The 12,328-nt window shown below is 41.7% G+C and overlaps 1 protein-coding gene across 2 annotated transcripts in view; it reads left to right on the top strand.

Annotated features, from left to right (window-relative positions):
- The window catches only part of LYRM7 (LYR motif containing 7), a 152,960-nt gene that overhangs the window by 15,404 nt on the left and 125,228 nt on the right, over nt 1-12,328 (top strand). Inside the window, exon 5 of one of the 2 annotated variants that reach the window (XM_090038514.1) lies at nt 3,697-3,782. In XM_090038514.1, the coding sequence (XP_089894640.1) occupies nt 3,697-3,773 (77 nt within the window). In that variant the 3' untranslated portion in view covers nt 3,774-3,782. Of the gene's footprint in view, nt 1-3,696; nt 3,800-12,328 lie in introns of those variants that run through there. The other variant, XM_090038513.1, reaches the window with a different exon arrangement.

Here is a 12,328-nt window from a genome sequence, read left to right on the forward strand (position 1 = left end):
GGGTCCAGAGGAGGGCCATCCACATGATCGGGGGCAGCAGGCCAGGCACTACGAGGAGAGGTTAAGGGACCTGAACTTGTTCAGCTTCCACAAGAGAAGGCTGAGGGGAGATCTAGTAACCATTTACAAACTGGTCAGGGGGGACCAGCAGGCATTGGGGGAGTTCCTGTTCCCGCGAGCACTATCAGGAGTGACAAGAAGTAACGGTCACAAGCTGGCAGAGGGTAGATTTAGGCTAGACATCAGGAGGTGCTACTTCACTGTCAGGGCGGCTAGGATCTGGAACCAACTTCCAAGATAAGTGGTGCTGGCTCCTACCCTGGGGATCTTTAAGAGGAGGCTGGATAAACACCTCACTGGGGTTGTTTGACCCCATTACTCTTTCCTGCCATAGCAGGGGGTCAGACTTGATGATCTGCTCAGGTCCCTTCTGACCCTACCAACTATGAAACTGTCATTGTTTCAACGAGTTATGACATTTTGCCCATAGACTATAATGGGGAATCATGAAAATGCCTAAAACTTTGTCATTTCTTGCCTGATTTGGATGAATATTGCAGAGATGGTAGCCCCTTCTGAGGGCATGAAGCCTGCCAAGATTCAAGGAGATAGATGCAGAGGTTTCTGAGAAACTGCCCCTCAAAGTGGTCAAACCAATGCAGATCCGAGGGCTCGTATTCCTATGTGGGGCCCGCATAGACCACTGGAGAAGATTGCTGCTGCCTGAGGCTCCTCTTATGCAGCCCAGATCTGGGGGATTGCACCCCCAGGAGAAGTCCAGCACAGCCTGGCAGCCCTCCTGGATCTGCATCCCAATGAGAGGAAGCTCAGCCTGCTTGTCCTGCCTGGGACAAGCACCACCCCTGTTTGCCACCCTGCACGGCTCCAGCCCCGCCACAGCTTACTAGCATCAGCAGTCGTACTCTTGGCCTCCTGCACAGTGGGGGCAGTGTGGCTCAGCCCTAGCCCCCAGTTATCCACCGCTTCTGCCACAGCACGCTGCTGCTCCCCAGCTTAGCGTGGCGCGGCACAGGGCCATGTACTTTCAGGCAGCTCTGGGCTGTTACCCAGGGCCATGTACCACCCATGGGGACCGCCGGCTGCACCAGCCCTGGTCCTGCATGCATAAGCCCTGCGCGCCACTTCTGTGCATGCAGGACGTGGCCCAGTGTGGCTGGTGGTCCCTGCGAGTGGCGCACAGCCCCAGGTGACAGCTGAGAGCTTCCCAAAAGTACACGGTCCCACGCTGCACCACGGCGAGCTGGGCGGCAGCAGCATACTGTGATAGAGGCAGCAGATACCTGGCAGTTGGGGTGAAGCCATGTTTCCCCCCGCCATGCAGGAGGCCAAGAGTGCAGCTGCTGATGCTGGTAAGCTGTGTGGAGCGTTTGGTGGGGCTGGAGCCAAGCAGAGGGGTGAGTGGGGGGGTGTCAGTCCCAGGTGGGATAAGCAGGTTGAGCTTCCTCTCACCGGGGCGCAGATCTGGGGGCACACACCCCTGGGAGGGCTGCCCGGTTGTGCCAGACTCCTCTTGGGGGTGTGAGCCCCTAGATCTGCGCCGGATGAGAGGAAGCTCAGGCTGTTTCCTGGGATCAGCACTGGGCACAACCCATGCCCAGTGCCAGGGAAGATTGCTGCTGCCACTGGTCTTAGGCAGCAGCCTCCTGTCATCTGGTGCACAGATTCAGGGCCTCGCACCCCTGGGAGGAGTCCGGCACAGCCCCACAGCCCTCCCAGGGGTGGGAGCCCATGGATCTGCTGACTGAATAACAGGATGCTACTGCTGCCACCTGGGACTGGCGCTGAACTCAAGTAAACCAGGCTTTGAAACTCAAAATGTTTTGAAACTTTCAAAACATTTAGAGTGCCCTTGTTTCATTTCAAAGCTGTTTTGATTCATTTCGATGTCTCTGTTTCGAGCTCAAAACAGCTTCAAAACGAAACACCTGGTGACATTTTTTGCAGCCCTAATAGCTGTGGACTATGACTAAATTACCACCAATATCTTTTATAGCTGACAACCCATAAGCTACCTAGGGCATGTTTGGAATCTCACATTTCTTAAATAACTGTAATGTAATGAGGTTTCTTGAACTCAGAAGTCCAAAACCAGGACTGGAGCTTGGGAAGATGAGTGTTGTATAACATGCAATATATTTTTTCCTTTAAACAGATGGAGTCATTTTACACTGTTGTAAGTTTAGCTTTACATGTATTTCAGCAATATTATTCTCTTTATTTAAAATTATGACACGAAGTGATACTTAGCTATCATTAGATTAATTAGTATGTTTTAAAAAAGATCAGCTTAATAGGTTTGAAGCTTACTTGTTAATAAAGAAAGCAGATTTGCAGCTAGGGTTTTTATGTTGTTAGACAATTTTGCTAAACAGATATTTTCTGTAGGATATTACTGTGCAGCCTGTCGAGTCAAATTATTCACAGTGTGTAACTTGCTTTATTTTGCCAAACAAGCTGATATAAGTAGAGCTTATCTTTCCATTATATACCAAACGTGCCATGCATCCTGATGTTTTTTACTTTAGGTTTGCTATAGTGACAGAAGGTGTATATACAAAACTTTGCTTTTTTGATAAAAGAAGCTAGGTATTCTTTTTTTCTCAATCTTTGTTTGTTTTTTCTGTTACTTCCTCTCTCTCCTATTTTTTTAACTTGTACTTCATTCTCATGCGCACATTCCTGATGTAGAGGAAAAGAGAGACATGAGCTAGGTCATGAATGCTTCCTTTATGCTAGGAACACAAATAAAATATTATTCAAACAGTTTAGAAATGTGTTAAATACTTTTTCAGTACCAAGACCAGAAATTTCAAAAGAAATGCAGCTTTAAAGGAAGCAATTTCCTCCCTTTTCTGGAATATATGGAAAAACAGCATAGTTTGGACGTAATGTGGCTCATTACACACATGGAATGGAATTTGGAACATTTTAAAGGTTTACTGTACCTTTAGTACCTACCTGAATAGTCAAAGTACAGAGTTATGTTTGCAACCATTGTACTTCAGCTTATAGCTGTGCTGTTGGCACAAATCTCTCAGCCCTCAGGTGCAGAACTCCCACATGGATGTCCAAGGAGCCAGATGGTTAGAACTTTTTCTGACCCATGGGCAGATAACATGGTGCTCAGCCAAACAGAATCCAACACACTACTCTCTCCTGCTGTTTGTGAAAACTTAGTAAACAGTAAATCTCATCTGGCACTTTCTCTTCCTATCTTTTTTTTAAAGCAGATCTAGCACAATTAAAGGTTAAAGTCCTTAAGTGAATGTCTGAAAGCTTCATTTTAAATTTTAATTTTATATATTTGAAAATTTAAATAAACATCTGAGTTGGGTTTACCAGGAATTAATATAATTTGCTGTTCTGTTTTGCAAAAAGTGGAAGAATGTTGCAATGAAAATGTGCTACTTCAAAGATTTTTCAGAGATGTTTTTAACAGCAAAAAGGTGAACTTTGTGGAGGAGACCTTCTAATGCACAGTAGGTAAAATGTTAATGCTCTCTTGGTGGCTTAAAAAATTACCATAATGCTGTTTTTAGGTTTACCTTAAAACTATGTGCTCTGTAGTAAACTGCTCCATTGCTTGTAAAGATGATAAATGCCATATATTTTTATGGCTCGTTACAGTAAAATATTATTCTTACAGATCTTTTTTTTTTTTTTTTTCTGTTGCAGTGCTTATACCCAGGAAAGATCTGCTACTAGACAACGTTCCTTATCGTGACATGCCAACACAAAAACACAAACCTTGAGAGAATAAAGTATATTTCTTTTCTTTTTTTTTCCTCAAAGCAAAATTAATTTCCTATAATGAAATCCTTGAAAACAAGTACCTGTTATGTCTCCCTTCAGACTAAATTTAGAAAATATTGAATCCTGTTGTAGGAAATAAGGATTAAAACCAATCCACTGATTATACTCAGAATTAGGAAGGTATATTTGAGAGACAAGACTGATGTCACTCATTTCTGAATGACCTTTTGCTTCACTGGTAGGGATTACATTTCCATAGAAACTCAAATTATGTTTTATTCTAAAAATATACTAGGTATGCTACATTATGTTTGCAAGCACTGGCTATTATCATTTCCGATAAGCTCTGCATAAAAATTTCATAACAATTCAGGATTTTTACAAAACTAAACAATATTTACAGAAGGACTTTACAACTTGCAGCCTTAAAAATATGTATTTGTAAAATCAGTAACAAAGGTACACTGCTACAAATTGACAATGTGAAAAACTGTGCTATGGGATATTGTTACCTTTTAAGTATATAAATTGCACCACCAGTGTTTTCTGAAATAACTTCGTCATTCTAGTGTGTGAGAGGTTGATTTGAGGCTCCTCAAATAGATTCTCTTCAACCTTTGCAGATGGGGGAAAGTGAGTCTGTTGTTGATCATTAACATGCAAATACTATTTTGGGTTATTTGAATTACTGTGGAGCATAGAAAGTTGCCCATTCCCAACAAGTCATACTACATTGATTCTTAGATCATAATGTTAATAGACTTGCATGTTCTGATCATAGACTAGTTTACAGAGGCATTTCTCAAAAACAGGATAGTTACGAAGTGGCAGATGGAAGTATCACAACTATATATATGGATCTTACTGCTAGAGCATAATAAATTAGAATGACCTGGTTTCATTGTTTCGAATGAGGAAAAATCCTCAGACTGATGTGTGCTTGATATGTTTCATTTAAAATTTTAACTCATTACGCATAGGCAGACAAGGTTCTCATTCTTATTTAAGTTCAATTTTGAGAGAAAGATACCTCCACCATTTATCTATTTTCTTGAAATGAATGTAGTAATAATACTAACTGTCCACACACAATAAACAAAACCCTCTGCCCTGACTTAAGATTGCCACCTTTTGTAATTCATCAAGTTAGAAAGTACTTGTGCATTTGAAAACTATTATATTTGAAACCCAATCTAAAATTCAGTGTCAGATAACTTGTTTCAGTGATGCCTATATTATCTAAAGAAATTTACTAAACCTAGATTGTTTTGTTTAAAGCAAGCCATCTGGTTTTTGCTCTTGTATTAGCCATGGTGGGCCTGTTGACTTCAATTTGAGGAAGAATTAACCCTGATGAAAGTGTAGATAGGAACCTTGTAATTGTGCAGTATAAGAACTTGCTCATAGCAACAGTAGATGGCACTCTTCCACATGATATTAAAGTAAATTTTATGCTGCACAAAGTTGAAGTGAAAATCTTTTTTGGGGGACTCTATGGGCACATCTACATGTTCATTAATGCATTGTAATTAGGCACATTAAGTTTAGTGCCTGTAATGACGGCATGCGGGCTTTGTCTGGTGCACTAATGCACAGTAGAATTACTCTTCTGCACATTAAGCATGTTGTGTAGATGTGCCCAGTGACTCTAAATGTGTTCTTCTTCTGTCATTATACATATGCTTTGTTTTGTCTTTATCCATTACTCGTAATAGAAATCAACCTTATAAAACTCAGGCATCGGCAACCTTTTAAGGCAGCAGGCCGAATTGATCCAGTTCAGGTCAGAGGTGGCAGGTATGACCCAGCTACCACTCCCACTTCTCCCAGCTGCATCATGGGGGAAATGCCCACATTAGCCTGGGGGGAGCACCCACAGCCAGCACTTTTCCCCATGTTAGTGGGGGAAAGCAGCTGCTGCCAAAGCTCCCCATTCCTAAATACCACTGAAGTCCAGTGTCCGCGGGCTAGATCAAATGGCACTGCAGTCCCGATTCAGCTCATGGGCCATAAGTTGCCAACCCTTGTTTAAACTGATCAGTATGCTTCCAGTGTGATTTATTGCCGATATAAAAATATACTTAAGTCTGTCCATGTTTAAAGCTCTTCAGGATTCTTAAACTAAAGAATCTTCAGGATTCTTAAACTAGATTGAACAAAGTTCAAGTAAATGGAAGTAGAACAGCCCTGCATTGGGGAAGAGATTGACTAGATGTGATCCAGCAGTTTCTGCCATTGTCTTTGGTGGTGAATGTACACAAAAAATTATATTTCACCCATAGTCATAAATTAATAGCTCACTGTGCTAGAGGAATGTAGTCTGCTGAGTCCATGTTCTGTCCCTGAGATGCATCCCTCAAGGGCACCTTCTGTAGAGCCCTTAGTTTCCTGTCTACAAATGTGATCAGCTTCTGTGACAGTTGCCTGTTTAAAGTTTTTTAAGACTGGAGGAGAAATGCATTGTCAACTTACTGATATCAGTGAAGAATATCTGGACAGCCCTAAACTCTATTAAGTTGCCAGTAGCCCCTTTCTTTTCAGTGGAACTTCCCCTTAGCTCTTCATCCATAAGATGGCAGCTTCTGACAGAGGAAGCTCTAACATTGTGGTTCTTGCTGATCTTGAAACACCTCAGAACTGTTGAGAAGGTGCTAGATCTCTTCATGGATAGCCCTGATTTCCTGTGGAATCTGCTTATGTTTATCATAGAAACATAGGCCTGGAAGAAACCTCAAGATGTCCTCTAATCCAAGTCCCAGCTCAAGGCAGGATCATTCCTTTTGATATCGGTGAATAAATGATTTATTCTGTGTCCCAATTAGGGAAATGTCAGTGAGATGGATGAGTCAACCATAAGGGATAGGCAGGGAGAACGTACCTGGCAGTCAAATACCAAGACATTTTAGAATATAAATCTTGCATCATATTCCAGACGTGGTCAGGTTTGGAATTCTGCAGATATCCTCTGTACCTCAACTTCCCTATATACTGTAAAAGCTGTGTTAACTGGCACAAATGGGGAACAGAGGTTCTGGGCATCTAAAAATTCCAGTTATCTGAGGCAGGGGTTTTTAACCTTCTTGGGGGTGGCAGCGGCCACACACAGAGTAGTGGCAGCGCAGGATGGTGGGTGGCTAGCCAGAAATTCCAGTTAATAATGTATTCCAGCTAGTAGAATGCTGGTTAACACAGCTTTTATTGTATTGTATATTTTTCTTGCTTGAATAATAATAGAGTTGAAAATAAAGGTTCCAGGCTTCTACCTTATAAATTGATAGGAGTTAGTGGAAGTAGGATTGTAATAATTTCTTCTGTACAGCCTGTTTATGGTTCTCCTACATGAGCACTACATATTCCTGCTGTTTCACACTCCTGGACAACAGACACTGAAATTTCAAGTGGTTAGATGAGAAAAATCACAAAAATGACTTAAAAGTTTGGTAGCTTTCTTCATTATCAATTGTTCTCACCTGTAACAGGTCACCCTCCCCAGCTCCATCTTTTCTGTTATCCGTGCCCTATGTGTGGTGCCCTTGGAGTCCCCTTTTAAAGTTCCACGTGTCTCGCTCTTTACTCGCCTGCCACATCTTGATGGGAAATATATTGATGTACTTGTAGATGGCAGACTGCCTATTGTATTTTTGTACACCACCATGGGCCCTGACCCCCATCTTTCTCTAACTATGCTTCCCCATCTAAACCTACCCGATAGGGTTTGACTCTGAGGCTCTAGCTCCATGGTCTTGGGGCTTGTAGCCCTCCTTTCTGCCCTAATCTAGAGTCTAGCCTCCCTGGCCCAGAGGCCCATCCACTGGCCCCATAGTCCAGGGGCTGCAAGGTCAAAGCTGGGTAGTGGCCCCAAACCTCTACTTTCCCAGTCGCGAGCACCAGGCCACCTTGGCCTTTTATGACTATGCCCTCTGGTGCTGGGACCTGTGCACCCTGAATACTGTTCCCTCTCTGGTGCTGGGGCCTGTGCACCCTGAATACTGCACCCTCTCTGGTGCCAGGGGACCCATGCTGAAGTGGGTCCCCCAATGAGACCTCCTCCTTCCCCTATTGTCTCTCCCAAGCCACAGGTATTTCAATCAGCTAATATATATAGTATATGGTTCCTTCTTGCTGCAAACCCTTTCTTGACACAGCAGTCTGTTCTTTAAAAAGAAAGGTTTTGATGCATTCTCTCAGCAATGACTGAGTTGCTTGAATATACATTTGTGTCCAGAGCATTGTATAGTGCTGTACTTAATCATGTGAGAAAGATCTGTCTTTATCCAGGGAAGCTGAGATTGTTATAATCACATCAGTATGATTCAGTATCCTCCACTGATTTTGTTTGTTTGTTTTAACAGACCGTAGGAACTGCACAATTTTAAAAACAAATTATATCTGCATGCCTGCCTTCCAGAATCCTAAAAGAGATGGGGTAGATATGGTGGTATCTCTTTAAGTTGCAGTGTAGTCTGTAAACCTGTATTATTTAAAGAAAATGAAAGGACCCTCTAATAGCCAAACAGAAGAACATCTGCTATTAATTGGAAAGATTGTTGATTGTCTGCTTCAGATTTGTGTCTATGCTGCTGTAGCTACAGTTCATACAGGTATACCCAAACTAGCTTTTTAATTAGGTATGTTGGGTAAAGATAGCACAGTGATATGAAATCACTGAGTATCATTTGGCCTAACCACCAACTTCAGGAGATGGGGATCTTATAGCCCTAATGAGTTATATGTGAGTGATGCCACCCAAGTTAATTTCATACTACCTTGGGTAGGTCTATAAAAGCTTCAGTCAGAGCAGTGACCAGTCATGCTTATGAAATGCTTGCTAGAGCAAACGCCATCTTGCTGTGTGTACTTAAATCTAAGGTGTTTGACCTATTGACATAATCCAGTGTTTCTCAACCCGTGGTATGTGTACCCCCAGGGGTATGCAAGACACAGGCAGGGGGTACACGGGTGCTGCGTTTTGGTCTTCGCTTGCTCGGGCCAGAAGTTCCAGCTGCCAACCCTCCCCCTGTGTTCAGTGCACTGGGGCTTTCGCTCCCCAGCATCAGTGTGCTGCAGGGGGATAGGAAAGGAGGCCCCACTCAGGCTGCTTTGCCCCGGGGCCACGGTGGAAAAAGTGGGACTCAGCTCATGGCGGCAAAACTGCAAGTGCCATGGTGGGACTTCCAGTTTCACTTTTCCCATGTCGATCAGCAGCGAGTACGTAAGGTACCAAAGGTTCAGAACCACTGACATAATCTACTGCAGACTGATCCATTGCCAGTCTTGTGTTCTTTTCAGGAAATCTTGCCTTTGTGTGTATCATGGGTTTAATACAAGCATTACATTTTTTTTAACAGGAAAAATTCCCAGGTTATAATTTAAACTTGTTTTGACTATGAGCTCCTTTTTTCCCCCTCTTTAACCCAATGTTATTACAATATGCAAGATTTTTTCTATCATCTTGTCCATAAGAGCTCTCTCAGACTTAGGAACAAAAGTGTTATAATGTGTTTACTACATCTTAGTGTTCATAGAGTTCCTAAAACATCTGGGTGGAAAATTTGGTTTATGAATGGATTTGTTTTCATAAGTAAGATTTGAGTTGGAAGTCAGCTTCAGCTCCTTTAGAGAAATAAGTTTTTTCTAATTTCTTCTGAGCTAAGTATAATACTGTATATAGCTTATATAGAAAGAACATTAGAAGTCTCACGCTATGAGGTCTTTTTTATCTTCTCCAGTGTGCTGAGCACCTTGGGAAAGATCTTCAACTGGTATAAATCATCATAACTTCACTGACTTAATTTACCTTAACTCTAGAGCATCTGCCTTTATCTGTGCCCTTATCAACTGTTGTGTCTTCAAAAGTACTGGACTACACTCACTGTTGTATAATGGTGTTGCTTCTATCATACTGGATCTGTAAATAAGGCAATTTAGCTTCCAGTACTGGCAGTTCCTTTGCTTCCTTTACAAAAGGGAAAAAAATACTGACAATTGAAAACTAAAAATAAAGGCTGACCAACCATTACAGGAAGAGCTGAGTCCTAGTACTTCCCTGCCTGAGAGAACGCTTTCCAAACTATTTGCAATGGAAAATACAGTTTATCCTAAAAACAGCAGTTCAATCTGCTCTGGCATACTTTGATCTTTAATTTTAATTGAGACATTTAAAAGTACAACATGAATTCCTTATTAAGTTTATGTGAGAGGGAAGGTTTTCTTTGGGTGATTATCTTGTATCAGACCAGCTGTATTGCTAGAATCAAGTTAAACAAGCTTTCGAATACATCAGATATTAAGGTTAGTATTTCACAGGTACAAAGGTCAAGCGAGCCAAAGTTCTGGTTATTTTGGCAGTCAAAACTCAGTCTCCCTTTTGTGAATGAATGAGAGATTATCAGCATTAATAGTTGATAATCTGTGTGTGCAGGGTAACATGGAAGTCTAATCTCTGTAATTCCTGCACTTATTTTTTTTTTGGCCTATGTAAGATTTTATCTGAACAGGTGGATTCATTCTTTTTAAACATTTTTCCTTGGACTTTTTAAAGAGACAAAGGCCAGAGGTGGAGGGGGGAAAGACCTTCTTTAAATAATTTGCTACTTCCGCAATTTTTTTCCTTTTTTTCAGCACTGTTAAATTATTCCATGTCCAAGAAAGAAATAAGAGGCAACACTTTTTACATCCTGCTTTTTCATAGAAGATATTCCTCTACTTTCTGTCTCACTTTTCCAAAGGCCAAACTCTTGAATGGCCCAAGTAAACATTGCATACCATGAGGAAAAGATTTATAGGAATCAGAGAGAGAGAGAGAGAAAACGAACACACCCTCCTTCACAGACTAGTTTGATGGCAGGTCTGCTCAGTGGCACTGCTCCTGCGGATGCACTGGCCTCTGCAGCTACTGCCTTCTACTCTCTGCTGAGACGAATGGTCAGTAGACCTAGAGGTTGATTCACCTGCTAAAGGACCCCTTTCACCTGATAAACTTGCTTCCCTTCCTGGGTATTTTATACCTCTGTGCAGCAGAATTGCATTAGTGTAGAAGAGACTTTGACCCTTATGGCACTTTTTTTCTTGATAGATTGTGTCTGAACAAGGTCAAAAGGTCATTGTTCATTATCCTTCCTATTCTCAACATGTATGGTATTTACCATAAATCTTTGTTCCATTTGCTGCCCACCTGCTGATAAGACAGCATGCTTTGTGTCTAGATCTTTATCTGTATGTTCACACATAGTCTGTTCTGACAGGCTTCATTTCTGTGCTTCAGAATTCTTACTGACAAATTTAGAAATCTGTCCTTCAGGATGTGTAGCACAGGTTTTATGATAGCCAAAATTTGGTCCAGGAAGCACAGTGTATTTAAGGAGAAGGGAGGAACTTGCTGCTTTCACATACCTAACTACACCACAGCACAAACAGTGTGATCTTCCATTTAACAAAACTTGGAATGCTTTATTTATCTCAAGCCTCCTTGAGCAGGTTGATCAACATGTCACAGTAAACACATGGAGAAATATCTCCCATCTAACAAAATAGTAGTTAAGAAAGGAGAGAATTGTTTCACTGTTAGCAAGGGTCTCTGAAAGAAAGGATTCCTTGAGAAATGCTTTCTGAATGTAGATCTTGATCTTGGGAATACAGACAAGTGGTTTCCTTCTGAAATCTGTAGTCATCCAGTAAGCCTGTGGGAGGCTTCTTGCAAACAGATTCTGCTACAAAACCAGTCATGTCATTGCTCAAAAACAGAAATGAGTTTGACCAAATGATGCAGAACTGTGATGAAAGGAAAACCAAAGTGTGAAACTGTAAATGAGAATGTGAGTGCATTAAAATTCATAGAAGGAAAAATAAATAATAAAAAGGAGGGGTGCTCCACATGGTACTTCACATAATATCTCAACCATAAATGTAAAACTCTCACCATGTCTTGCTCTAACTAGTGGCTTCAAACTGCAAAATAACTGAAGATTAAAGGGCTATTGTGTATTTATGGCATAAGAGGGTAGAGGAAAAATGTGAAAAGGAGAGTGCAAAGGAAAGGAGTAGTTATGGTCAGCACTTGATCTAGTTCCTTTTGCAGTGAAAGCAGGTTTAGGTGCCTGTCTTTGAGGATCTTAGTCTTTGTGCATCTGTTTCCTACCTTAAAAATAGCAGTTCTTGCTTTACAGAGAGAGTGAGACTAAATACATTAAAAAAATGAGACAGAGTCTTATACTGGGGCCAAAATATTACCTTAGGGCCTTGACAGACACTGCATTTATGAAGCAATGTAGGTATTAGTTGCACCATAAATTGCAACATGCCATATATTCAGTCAATCTATGGTGCGAGAAAATGGCAAACCAGCCACAACCATTTCCACATTGTATGTGTTTGCTTTACTATATCTGGAATATCTTTCTAGCTGATTTGTATGGTGCCTTACATTAAACATGTGGTATGTACCCCAGATCCAGAGCTGCTCCAGCGCTAACAAGTGAATTGCTGGAACTGAGTTGGGGGCAGCCCCAAATAGCCAACTTAGACCCAAGCCTGCCTCTAGCCTGATTCCAGGAAT

This window comes from Crocodylus siamensis, chromosome 3 (assembly GCF_052110815.1).
Source record: "Crocodylus siamensis isolate JL-2025a chromosome 3, ASM5211081v1, whole genome shotgun sequence".
NCBI lineage: Eukaryota > Metazoa > Chordata > Crocodylia > Crocodylidae > Crocodylus > Crocodylus siamensis.